Below are 13,262 nucleotides of genomic sequence, written 5' to 3'. Positions count from 1 at the left end.
CCATCTATTCACTTGGTGTGCAACTACAGAGAGGCAGGCTCAAAGCTTTTTAAATCACCTGTGTGAATTTTCTAGAGTTATATTAATCCTGTGCCTACTTACTTGGGAGTAAGTCCCAGAGAACTCAGTAGGGCTGACGCCTGAGTAAATGTGCTTTGTATCAGCCTGTAAAAATCCCAGATGGAATGCACTCCTCCTGCTGTGTGTGGCAGAGGGTCATGTGGAATAGGAAGTCGAGGAAATCCATTTTTTAAGTATCAGTTTGTGCTGTAGATTTTATATCAAACCCAATTTAAATGTCACATATGGAAAAACCCTTTAAGGAAAGTGAGGCTGGGAGGTTGGATCCAGGTTTTACAAAGGATATAGGGCAGTGACTCAAAGCTGCTTTGGAGGAGTTTTTCCTCTTTTGCAGTGATCGTCATAGTAGCTGGGTAAGCAGACTTAAATGATGATGCTCTTGAGTCTGGTTGCGTGATTGACTGTTTAGCGGAATGGTGTAGGGAAGAGAGCAAGAGCGAGATCTGTGCTTGGACTTACTATATTTTAAAAAAAAGTATCTTCAGGCTAAATGATTCTGTTGCTGTTGTTGTAAGCACTATATTAGAATGTTGCTGCCCTGTGTGCCCATCGTGAAAATAAGGCTACCCATAGATAAGGTAGGGATCTTTGCCTGCTTGGAAGGTTCCTTGCGTGCATTAAAAAACACAACTTTGCAAAAATTAACCAGAAGAAAAATGTCATGTCCCTCTAACAAATAGAGGCTTAATGTGTGGCAATGGGCAGGTGAAGCTTTTCATAGCACGATCAGGGCAGGGTGTTTTTTTTCATCATGCTGTTGCTAACCCTATCTGTAGTTTAGAGATGCCCAGATCAAGGGTTTTTCTAGAGGGTATGTTTCGGCACAGGCATGCACTAGTATTAAAGTGCTCCGTGTGGTCACAGGACAGCTGAAGGGAACTGCTACTTTTAAAAAAAGGAGAACTCAAATGAGCTCAGAACAACGTTGCAAGGGGAGGAAAGGCTTCTGCCCCCCCCCATGCCATTTTCTTGCATGAAAATTGTATTAGGGGAGTTATTTCATAGATCCACGTGGAGCATCTGTGCACAGATTTTCCATGTGGAGCAACAAAGTTGTCAAAATACTGTCCCCCCCCTCCAAAAAAACCCCATACATACTGTTTTTGCCCAGGAAAATGGCTTGGGGAAGGCAGGAACACTTCCTCCACTTGGGGTGTCATTCTGAGCATGTCTGAACACTCTGGAGTGGTGACATACAATTAAAAAAAACAAATAAAGCAAATGTTTTGCGCAGACTTTGGTTGTGCAAAGGATGAAAGGCATATGCTGCGTTTTCTGAATGACTATGCAGAAAAGTCTTCAATTGATTTCATTGTTGGGGTTGAGTAATTTCCAGGTTTTATTATCTGATGGACATACATTTTTTTCTTTGTGCATTGTATTTATGTACTACTTTCCCACACAAATATGTGCATTAAAAAAACCTCCAAAATAATAAAAGGTGTGAGGAGGGATCATCAGCTGTTGCTAGGTCTAGGCACAACAGACGGGTGCCTGGCTGTTGCTGTCACTCCATTTGAAGGTGTCCTCTTTCTAAACAAAGGCAATAAAAATGACATGCACAAAAATGCTAGCAATGCTGTTTAAAAATGCGTTGAGGTATGAGCTTTCATGAGCTTTCATCAATTCTTCAGATACAGCTAGACTCACGAAAGCTTATACCCTACCACAAATTTTATTAGTCATATAGGTATGATTGGACTCTTGCTCCTTTCTACTGCTACAGACAGACTAACATGGCTTGAAAAATGTGTTGGTAACTCTTAAAATGAAAGAGAGCTGTTTTTCTGTGAAAGTTTTTGGTCAACAAGACAGAGTTCACAGAGGACCCCAGACCCGGCCAGTAACCTTTCTCATAATCATGTTATCCACTCTTCCCACATGTGTTGTTCCTGCCCAGATTGCTTCCTGGCATGTGTGTAGAAGGAGCTTCAGCTTTCCACATGCTATGAGTCTCCAAACAGAAACCGTTTGCGATTGTTCAGGATAATAGTGCAAGAGCAGGGGAAAGCTGAAGTACCTGCTGAACGTATGCTATGGTCTACTCTGAAGTGGCAACAGCATGCTTGGGAAGAGAGGAGAACACACAAGTCAAATCTGGGGTCTGGGTTCTCCCCCCTTGTACCCTGTAAACTCCAACTTGCAGAAGTCATCCCTGACCTGCTTTCTTTGCCTCTCTCTGTCCTAGAGCCATCCTCAGATTGCTGCCAAGCAGAATGAGTGCCATATTCTCTACATCAAGTACACTTCCTTTGGAAGAGAAACCCATGGTAGTCCTTTGGGGTAAGGATGCGCCAGTTAGAGTGCTGGGCTAACTGAAACCTGGGTTCATGTTCTCACTCAGCTGTGAGTTTCGCTTGGCCCAGAGACTCTTACTCATCCTAACCTACTTCCCAAGGTTGTTGTGAGGATAAAATAAAAGAGGCGAGAACCAAGTATACGAACTTTACAGAAGAAGAAGGGAGGGGGATAAAAATGTTAAAGAAAAAGGTCAAGCTTGGTGCTTCTGGGCTTCCTTAAAGATATTTGGGATGAGGTGAAGTCTTTTACAATCTGTGAAATTTCTGGCATGTTATGTTAGTGGGTTTTCAGATCTAGAATATCCCTTACAAACCACAGTTGATCACTTTTAAACTGGAATGTTACATCAGTATTTTTTTAATGTCTCCACAGGCTGTGAACTGAACAGCGGTACCAGGAGGTGTGTAGTGAAGGTGGAAGACAATTTACTGGAACACATTGTGTTTTTGAAATCAGTAAGTTTGTGTGATAATATTCCTTAATACAAACAGGAGTCTCTTGATCCTGCATGACTTGTTAAGCAATTGTCTAAGGCCCCGAGAGCCCTTTGTGAGGTAATGATGGAGGAACAGAAACATGTTTATACAGTGAGACATTTGGAGCCAGGTTAAAGTGTATGTGCCTATTATTTCCCATTCACATAAAAAAGCATGCATGGGTGTGTTCATGTTTAATTTTAACATTCATAGGAGCATCAGGGAGCTACTTTTCCTACACACCATAGTCTCAGGTCCTTTCATATTGTCCAGCTCAATTCTGATGCTGTAAAGATTCCAGGCCTAACTATATTTTACCAGGTCCTCATTCCACCTCCCACTCTCCCCCACCCCTTGGTAATGTCTGCCCAGGTCCTGTTAGTTGGGGTGCATCACTTTAAAATTGAGATGTTGCATTGGTATCATTGGTTGCAATATACAAGAAGTTGAGTTGTTTAAACCTATTATAAACTATTCATTCTTGGTCATGGTCAGCTATTGGCAACAGCTGTAGAACAGAAAGAGGGAGAGGGGGTTGGGTCAGAACTGGCTCAAGGTATTTTTGTCATCCTGAATGGCTTGCTGCCCAGTGCCTCCCCCTGTCTCCCACAGGAGCTAGATGGACCCCAGTAGTACTCACAGTGCTACGGAGTTTGGCTCAAGGGTGGTGTAGGGTTGGGAAATTTCTGGAGCTTTGGGAGTGGAGCTTAGGGAAGGGATGGAAGAGACCTCAGTGGAATATAATGCAGCCCAAATCAGCAATTTTCTCCAGCGGAGCTGATCTCTGTTGTCTGGAAATCAGTTGTAATTCCAGCAGTTCTCCAGGCACCACATAGAGGTGGGCACCCTTGACTGGTGGCAGAGCAGGTTCAGGAGTATGTAGGCCAGGCCTGTTACCTCCACCTGCACCTGCTCAGGAGTTTGGCTTGGATCAAGGAAGCAAGGGTGGGCAACTGGGCATAGGTCCTCCTGTGCTAGTGGTGCCTGGAAGCAAGACCGGCCTCTGCTGTTTGGTGGCTCTGTCTTCATTGTAACACCCCAAGTGGTTGCTTGGGTGGAGAACCAGCCCTTTATTTCGCACTATGTTGTTTCCACCCCCTCGAATGTATTTGGATTAACTTGCAAATATGAAATGCACTTATTTTATTCTCTGTTGTGCTCCTGCAGGTGTCTCTGGGAGAGGAAGCAGAAGATGAGCTGCACGTGGTGGCAGTTGAGTCCAAAAACATGACCAGTGTCTACAAACCTGTGCCCATTGCATCACTGAGGCTCTCTGTCTTACCAATGGTAACTCCATGGGACAGTGAACGTGCCCTGAAGGCTACAGTTAACCTTTTCTTCTTTGAAGGAACAAAGAAAAGTCTTCTTTACGTATATACAGTTTTTATGTATGCAAAACAACTGGCCACCATGTCACACTTAAAGTGGATTTGGCTCAAAGGGGGCACCTTCTAGCTCTTTCTTTGTCTCCCATCCCATTGGTGGCTGGTTTCTTTCTTCCTATATTCAGCAGGCACTTGATAGAACCCTATAGATCATACTCCTGCCACTGCTTCTGTTGCCACATCTTCCTCAGTCCCCAAATGCAATTTGGAGAGAGCTGAATCTCTTTCTTTCTCCATTGCTTTCATTGAATATTGGCATCTTATAGGGTTGCCAACCTCCATGTGAGGCTTAGTATCTCCAGAATTATAACTGATCTCCAGACTACAGAGATCAGCCCCCCTGGAGAAAATGACTGCTTTTGAGGGTGTACTTTATGTCATTATACCTCTCTAAGGTCCCTGCCCTTCTCCAGGAATTTCCCAACATGGAGTTGGCAACCATATCTTCTTTACTAACTTCTGTGGCTCATAAATCAAGTTGTTATGGTAAATCTAGGGAGGATGATCAAAAAAGAGGATGAGAAACCCCCCCCCTTTCCTGGACACAATTTGCAGATGCTAATTTACATTCATAGATGCAAATTTAGACACAGTTACTATAATTTAAATAGAAATACCGCTCCTTGTGGTGTCCTAGGGTGCAGGTACTGTGATGTCACTTCCAGTTGCTCACCAAGAAGAGTGTTGCTCCTTCCCTCCATCTCCCCCAAAAGCTGGGGGCTGGAAACCCTATTCTTGTCAGAGCAGAGTCTCATCTTCTGGCTTATCAGCTTTAATTCACCCCAAGCAACTTGATTGGCTCTGGGCATCCAGTGGTTCCTCAGAAATTGAGCCTCAGCTGTTTCTACTAGATCTACTTGGAGATCTGTTGTAAATCTGGTAGAACTCCAGACCCTACCTAGAGCTCCAGCAGGCCATGGGAGATGAGACAGTCCTGTCTCACTGTTAGAAATCCCCTTTATCAGAAGAAATTACTGCTAGGTCCAACCCTTTAACTGGAGGAACATGACCTGGGAAAAGACTGCTTCTGAAGTTTCCCTACAACTAGGCAATACTACCTAGTGTGGTTTCCATAAATTCTTTACGGAATGTATGATCTAAAATTAATCTTCAGTTTTGCTAATATAATGATTACTAACTTCCTCCCTCTGCTCACACCCTCTTAACGGTGATTTACTCCTGGTTTTTTATATCTGTTTTTTATATCTTCAGTTAGAGACTGCCATTCTTAGAAAGCCAAAGGTATAATCTGATACCAGCTTCACCCAGCACAGCTTTATTGTAGTCTGCAGGGAATTCTATACTGGATACAGATAAGAGACATTAAGATCAGTGTCTGGAAAATCTTTAAAAAAATCTCCAACCTGGACAAGAGTTCTGTGGAACTTGAAAGCATGCACGTTGTTTGGTGCAAAGGCATTTAATGGCTTTGGCTTTTGCTGGGAACCACCAACACGGATAGCCACAACCTCTATTTAGATTGTCCATTGGCCCCTGTAATGGCCCAACCCAAGATTTACAGTAGCATGCCACTCCAATTGAATGATCACCATTCAGGAGGTAATCACAGGTTTGCCTAAACCAAAATCCCCATTTGAGAATGGTCCTTCCAGATGCTAAATATGTATTAGAGCCATCAGCCAAGCCACTTCTAGGTAAAGGTGCAAGCACTGAGTCATTACTGACCCATGGGGGACGTCGCATCACGACTTTTTTTGGCAGACTTTTTACGGGGTGGTTTGCCATTGCCTTCCCCAGTCATCTACATTTTACCCCCAGGAAACTGGGTACTCATTTTACCAACCTTGGAAGGATGGAAGGCTGAGTCAACCTTGAGCTGGCTACCTGAACCGGGTTTCCGCCAGGATCGAACTCAGGTTGTGAGCAGAGCTTGGACTGCAGTACTGCAGCTTACCACTCTGCACCACTCTTATAAATAAATATATATTAGAGCCATCAGCCAAGCCACATCTAAGATCTTCCTTTTGACTAATTTAGCTAGCGCTGTTATGTGTAGTAATCATTCTTTCTTTGGTACAGAATGTTTAGAAAAAGTGCATATTTTAAAATCTATGTCTCTCTCCCCCCGCCCCCATTCAACAGGTCAGCCTGGGCAACTTTGAATTCACTCCTCCTGTTGCCTTTGTGTTAAAGTCTGGAACTGGGCCAGTCTACCTTGTTGGTCAGCACTTGATCTGTGAGTGAAAACCAATGTTATTAACCTGTATGAATGGCTAGTGAGACCAGAAAGTTCAAGATAGATGTTCTCTGTAAGTAGGTTCATAAACTCAGCTTTCGCATGAAGTCCACAGATTTTGATATGCGTGCTGCTGCCTGCCATGCATGCCAGGGGCACAGCCACATCATCAAGTTGCACACTTAGGATTTTCACGGTTGCCTGTTGATGCTACGGAACAGTTAGTCCCTCTCTGATGTGTTCCTCCTGGGCAATTGTTTTACCATTGGATATGACTGTGTATGAGAAAGATCTTTGACCTCTTCTGAACTAAAAATAGGTTTTTGTCGGAAAACTTTGCTTTCCAAAAATAAACACACATGCCCAGAAGAAACGTTTATTTCAAAAATAAACACACACACCTTGAATCCTCCCAATATTTTACAGCTGTTGCCATTTTAACATTTCTATGTGAATATATTTTGACTACCCAAAGCCCCCAAAGTCACAAAACATATACCAAAAGACATCTTGATAACTGCAGATATGCCTGTTTTTTGCATTAGGTCTTCACCTCTGCCTTTATAGCCATTATGACATCATATCCTGTTCAACCTTCTGTTCTTCTTCCACCCACCATCTAACAGGCATAGAACGCTGTTACATAACCGGCCAGGCTTACCTAGTCACAGAAGAAAAGCCCTTTCTTACCTGTGCAACTGGTTTAGCTTTTGCCAGTGGCCCCCTGTCCTTTTGGTGATAAGGAGAGGGATGCTCTTCAGAACAGCTCCATTTGGGTGGTTGTTTTTTTATTTAGTGCTGCCTTGTCACTCTCTTTTCCAAGTGGAAGGTAATTCTGATTACGAGTCGCCAGGATATGATACCCAGACGGATGATACCCAATCAGATGATACCCAGACGGATGACACCCAGGCAGCTGTAGAGACACAGGTGGATGATACCCAGACCAATGGAGAAGATACCCAGAAGAATGTAGACTATAGCGGGAGCAATGCTGGGACTGAGGACTATCCCGGTGGCACACCGGAAGCAGTAAGTGTGTGTTTTTCTTATACAGTTACATTCTGTATTTCTTAAGGGAGATGCAGGATTCTGTAAGGAGAGGAAGATTAGTAATGGATCCAGATCATCCTAAGCAATTTGAACTGCTGAGTCTCCTGCCTGTTGGGGTCCTACCCAGACTTCTCTTGAAGTGCTCTAAATTTTATCACAACTTAGGAAAGAGTGGGAGGCAAATTTTACAAGCTTACCCTGACCTGGAAAGCCCAAGCAAGCCAGATATCAGAAGCTAAACAGGGTTGGCACTGGTTAGTACTTGGATGGCAGACCTCCAAAGAAGACCAGGGTTGCAGAGGCAGGCAATGGCAAATCACCTCTGTTAGTTTCTTGCTTTGGAAACCCTAGCAGGGGTTACCATAAGTCAGCTGTGACTTGACAGTACTGTAGTTTCTTATATCTTTACCTTAACAGTCTGGGCCTCTCATACTCAAGCGACCGCCTCTCCGCATATGAGCCGGGATGGACTTTAAGAGCCTCATGACAAGGTTTGTTCTCTTTTCCCTCCTTAAAGGAGTTGAGATACGTAACTCCCAGGACAAGAATGTTTTCAATGGAGGCCGCTGGAAAGTGGCAAATCTGGTCCTGCTGATAGAAAACGTGCCAGCTGGTAACCTTCATACAGTTCCGTGGTAACATTAATCCTAACATGTTGGTACCTGTGTTGGGTAGCAGCTCTGAGGTCCTAAGGCCACACTGGGATTTAACCATAGTGGTTGTTCGTTGTCCCCTGATGAGGGTTGTGAACTTGCTTGGGAAAGTCCTGGAGATTTGTGGGTGGAACTTGCAGAGAACTGAATGTCTGGAAGGGAGGGAGCTCAGGGGGGATGTCATTCTATAAACTTCCCCCTTCCAAAACTGCCGTTGCCTTCAGAGGAACTGATCTTTGTAGCCTGGAGAACAGTTGTTGTTCTAAGGGTACACCAGGCCTCACCTGTATGTCAGCAACCCTACCTCTGCTTTTGTTTGATATGGTCTGAGGGAGCATGTAAAGAGGCCTTTTTGGTGGTAGCTCACTTCCTTTGGAATCTTTGGCCAGAGACAGTGAAGCCAGCCCCTTTACTTCCCTCCCTGCATTTAGGAGAGGTTCTCTTCTGACATAGTTTTAAGTGTCACTGCAACTTAATTTTTTTAATGTTCTTATATGTTTGGGTAGATTTTAAGCATCATGTGCTTGTGGAGCTGGAGCACAAAGAAACATCATTCTGAAACTAAAGATGTATAAGGACTGAGCTGCATATTACATTTTACACACAATTGCCATGAAGGCTTGCAGCCGTATGGATACATTGAATACTTGCACATGCACATGTAGCCCTCCTGATGGGGCAAATCACACCCGGGGGCCATTTTGCATCAGGAAATGGCCTAAGGAGACATCAGGAGCCCCTTCTCCCCCCCCCCCCACTGCAGGCTTGACCAGAATTAAGCCCCTATGGCACTTCTAAATTGAATTACTATGAGGAACTCACAGCTGGTGTTCTGCCAAAAGTCCTCACTAGGACCATGTGTTAAACATAATATGTAGTTTGGACACAAGCCAGTTTGGTGTAGTGGTTAAGAGTGCCGGGACTCTAATCTGAAGAAGTGGGTTTGATTCCCCACTCCTCCACTTGAAGCCAGTGACATCATCATGCGGGTCAAAGGGCGGCCCAGGACTGCTCCCACACTCGGTAAGGAGGGTGAATTGCGCCCCCCATGGTGCATGAGAGCGCACCATGGTGGGGGTGAGGGAGTATGCCACGCCACCAGGGGGGTGCCCTGGGGAGCGTGCCCCCACCCCCCATTGGCTAGGTAACTGGGGGCAGGAGGGAGGAGGTGGGAGCAGGGGATCCCCTACCCTGGGTGGGGGAATGACAAGCCTACCCTCAGCCTCACCCACCTCACAGGGTGATTGTTGTAGGGATAATAATGATATACTTTGTAATCTACTCTGAGCAGGCGTTAAGTTGTCCTGAAGGGTGGTATATAAATCGAATGCTGTTGCTGTTGTTGTTAAGTTTATGACCAGAAAAAGAGAGAAATGTCCTTTTATGTATCTGTAGTACAAAAAGACACGGATCTAGGGTTACCAGACTCCAGGTGGGGCCTGAGTTCTCTTGGAATTCCACCTGATTTCTGGACTACAGAGATCAGTTCCTTGGAGAAATGGCAGCTTCGGAGGGCAGACTCTATGGCATCATATCCTTGCTGAGCTCCCCACCCCCTCCCAAACTCTGTCCTCCCCAGGCACCACCACCAAATTTCCCAGAACTTCCCAAAATGGAGTTGATAAGTCTACATGGAAAACTTTTAGAGAATGGATCGGTGATTCCTTCCCATACTTAAACAATGGCACATAAATGAATGGCTTGAACTCTCAGTGTCTGAGAACAGATTTTTGTTCTGAGTATATGAAGTTTAGCTCAATTGCCCATCCCACTTTCTAATTCTGGGTGCCCCAAATCAGGCTGCTGGAGGTGGTGATGATGACCACAAACTTTGTTAGCTTTAAAAGGCAGCTCAGCCAATTCTTGTAAGAAACATTTACCAGCAATTATGGCTGGCTGTGTGAAACTTTCATGCTCAGAAGCAGTGTGCCAGCTGCTGGGAGGAAGGGTTGCCAACCCTAGGTTTGGAGATTGTTTTCCCCTCTAAGAAAGTCCCAGAGATTTGGGCATGGAGCATGGGAAGGATGGAATTTGAGGAGGGTGGGAGCTCAGTTGGGTATAATGCTATAGAGTCTCAGTCCACTCTTTGAAGCTGCCATTTTCTCCAGGAGTACTGATCTCCATAGTCTGGAGTTCAGTAGTTCAGTTGTAATTCTGGGAGATCTCTCGGTCGCGCTGCAAGGTTGGAAAACCTAAGGGGAGGGGCAATAGCAGAGGAAGGCTATTTTGCCTCCATGAACTGTGGGCTTCCCAAAAGCATCTGGAGGGGGGGCACTATGGGAAATGGGATCAACAAGGATCCTCTTGTATTATGTATTCGAGCAATTTGATCCTCTGTGAAACAGAAGGCAAAGAGTTAGTGTGGTGTAGTGGGTTGGACCAGGCTGATCCAGAATCAAATTATTGATCTTCTGCCATGAATCTTGGGTGAGCTTGAGCTAGTTGCTCTGTTTAACCTGCCTTGCAGGGTTGATGTGAAGATAAAATAAAGGATGGGCAAACCACATATGTTGACCTGAGGTCCTTGGAACAAGGGCAGGGAAGGAATGTGATGACTTCTCCCAGCAGTGCAGAGCAAGAGTTATCTATGTAGAGTCTTTCTCTGCAGCAACAGAGCAGCCACAAGGCAGTCCCCCCCACACACTTTTCAGACCCCATAGCTACCATTCCTCCCCATGCCACCAGAGGGCATTTTCCTGGTTTTTTAAAAAAAAATGGCAATTACTGGATTGCTATAGTATAGTGTAATAATCTAGCGTCACAATCTGCTAATTCATCTGAGTCGCCAGCTTCCATTAAAAACATAAGTCTCTAGCCCTTTTTGCAAGAGATCCCTGCAACAAAAAGGACTAGAGGCTTACATTTTTTTAAAAAAAGAAAGAGCAGTATTCAGAGGAGCCAATAGATTATTAAAATGCTGTAGTGATACAGCAAATACTGGGTTTTTTTTAAAGCCTGAAAAAAAACCTCCTGTGATGAGTTAATGGCAGTCACAGAGAGCTAAGGCAAAGGAAATAGTGCTGATGTGCATAGGACTTTAAGAAAACATGCGCCTTCCTGTCCATAAGATGTGTGTCGGGGTCCATGTGGCAGCCTCCCTAACAACTTTTTGGGTTTTTTTTTGTTTTTAAATAGAAGTTTTTATTTTTAGAAAAAGATAGGCTATGACAATAGAAAGTGCATAATAAAGCTCATACAGGCAGTAGTTGAAATTAATTTGAGATTTATACTAACTTATATAAATAGTAAATTTGAAATTAATTTGTAACTTAAACAAGCACTACATTTAAAATTGAGTTAAACATAAAAATATAATAAAAAGAATTTTAATAACAGAACTTAGTTGTGTGATCCTTGGTTACTTATACAAAATTTAATATCAGCTATTTTACTAATCATTCCCTGTATTTCATCCTTTTATCTTTATACTAGCGATGGGCACGAACCAAAATATGAATCAAAATTAAGCACGAACCAGGCTAGTTCATGGTTTGCGAACCATAGTTCATCAGATCCCATTTCTGATGAACTGCCATGAACTTTCAGGCTGGTTCGTTTGGTTTGTTTTCTGGTTCGTCACTGCAGACAGCCTGGTGCCAATCAATCAGTTTCCTAGGCAACATGGGATGGACTTCCTGCAGACCTTCTGCTGACCCGGAAGTGACCTTCTGCTGGCCCGGAAGTAAAGATTTTCTGACCTGGATGTGATGGTTTCACCAGCCAAACAAATTGGTTCACAAACCAGGGGCAGGTTTGTGAAAGTTCATGGTTTGTGGTTCGTGAAATTTGATGAACCATGAACCACATGGTTCGGTTTTTTTCCGGTTCGTGCCCATCTCTACTAATTATTAGTTCTACTAATTATTAGTTCTAATTATTAGTTCTACTAATATTAGTTCTGGCCTATCCTATAACATAATTGTCTTAGCGGGTTTCAGACGACTCACATTTATCCTAGTGCACCTGCACGGGCGCACCAGGATAAAAAGTGTGCTGTGAAACACCGCCTCCGGAGGGCGCCGCTGGTGGCGGACGGCTAGGTGAGCCTGGAGGAGGAGGGCGGCGCAGGACAAGCGGCACGCTTGCAAGCCCTGGTGGAGCCCAGGCGATGGGGCAGGGTCAAAGTGCCCGCTGCTCCTGAGCCCCGCCGGAGCCAAGGTGCACCTCTCTCAGTGAAGCCGGGGTGACGGCGAAATGCCCACCGCCCCTGAGCCCTGCCGGAGCCGAGGTGTGCCTCTCTCAGTGGAGTCAGTCGGGCCCGCTGATGGCACACAGCATGGCTCCAAGGTGTTGGGGGCGTGGGGAGCTGCCCTATCCCCTGACAATACACCGGCCCACTGTGCTTGGTCTAGCAAGCAACTAGGTAGGACACTTGTGTCCAGGGCCAACATGCGTAGAAGGGGGAGCAAGCCCACACTGTTCACTCCTACATGTGTTTGCTGCATGTAGGCACAGCACCTATACATATAGGAGGAGTTTGTATGTGCACAAATGCTATCCCTGTGACCAGGAATGACTGAAACCCTCACATGCCCAGCATGTATGCACTATGTGTGCCTGGGCAGACATGGGCAAGGAGTAGGGCCGGAGCACTAGGTTCTGTTTCTCTTCTATGGATCTTCTCGACCCAATATTCTGATATGCAACAGGGCAAAAAAAAAACCCTATTCCGTGGCATGTCACTTGTCTGAATCTGTCAAAAGTTGATGGTTGCTGTAAAACATTTGGATGCCCAAAGCTGATGTTGATTGCCAACTCACCAAATGATTGGATTTTTATCTATCCCTCACTTTTATCCATAACAGGGACCCAAAGAAGTTTACACCCCCATTCTCCTCTCCTCCACTTTGGCCGATTCCGCACGGCTTACCTGCAGAGTACTGCAGAGTGCTTTATTTGTCACAGGAGAGTAATATTTTCAACCCAGCCGTTGCAAATTGAGAATGGCTAGCTTGTGCCACCTTTCAGTTTGAGAATAAAATAGATGTCCTTCTCCCTTTCAGGCAATGGAACCGAGCCACCATTGATGCCCAGTTTCCTGATCTGAGTGCATATTGTGTGGAGGACGTCTTCCAAACCTTCAATGGTCCCATGTGCTGCTGATGGACAATTAAAC

At 44.8% G+C, this 13,262-nt stretch overlaps 1 protein-coding gene across 1 annotated transcript in view; it reads left to right on the top strand.

Annotated features, from left to right (window-relative positions):
* The window catches only part of LOC129342352 (nucleoplasmin-like), a gene marked incomplete at its 5' end in the record, with an annotated part of 23,446 nt that extends 10,184 nt beyond the window's left edge, over positions 1-13,262 (top strand). The window contains 6 exons of the mRNA XM_054998059.1: positions 2,755-2,837; positions 4,026-4,145; positions 6,347-6,440; positions 7,264-7,472; positions 7,911-7,984; positions 13,150-13,262. Of these exons, the coding sequence (XP_054854034.1) occupies positions 2,755-2,837; positions 4,026-4,145; positions 6,347-6,440; positions 7,264-7,472; positions 7,911-7,952 (548 nt within the window). The remainder of the gene's footprint in view (positions 1-2,754; positions 2,838-4,025; positions 4,146-6,346; positions 6,441-7,263; positions 7,473-7,910; positions 7,985-13,149) is intronic.

Source organism: Eublepharis macularius, chromosome 14, assembly GCF_028583425.1.
Source record: "Eublepharis macularius isolate TG4126 chromosome 14, MPM_Emac_v1.0, whole genome shotgun sequence".
Lineage (NCBI taxonomy): Eukaryota > Metazoa > Chordata > Lepidosauria > Squamata > Eublepharidae > Eublepharis > Eublepharis macularius.
The sequence above is the reverse complement of the archived record's forward strand: the minus strand, read 5'-3'. Positions and strand labels throughout refer to the sequence as shown.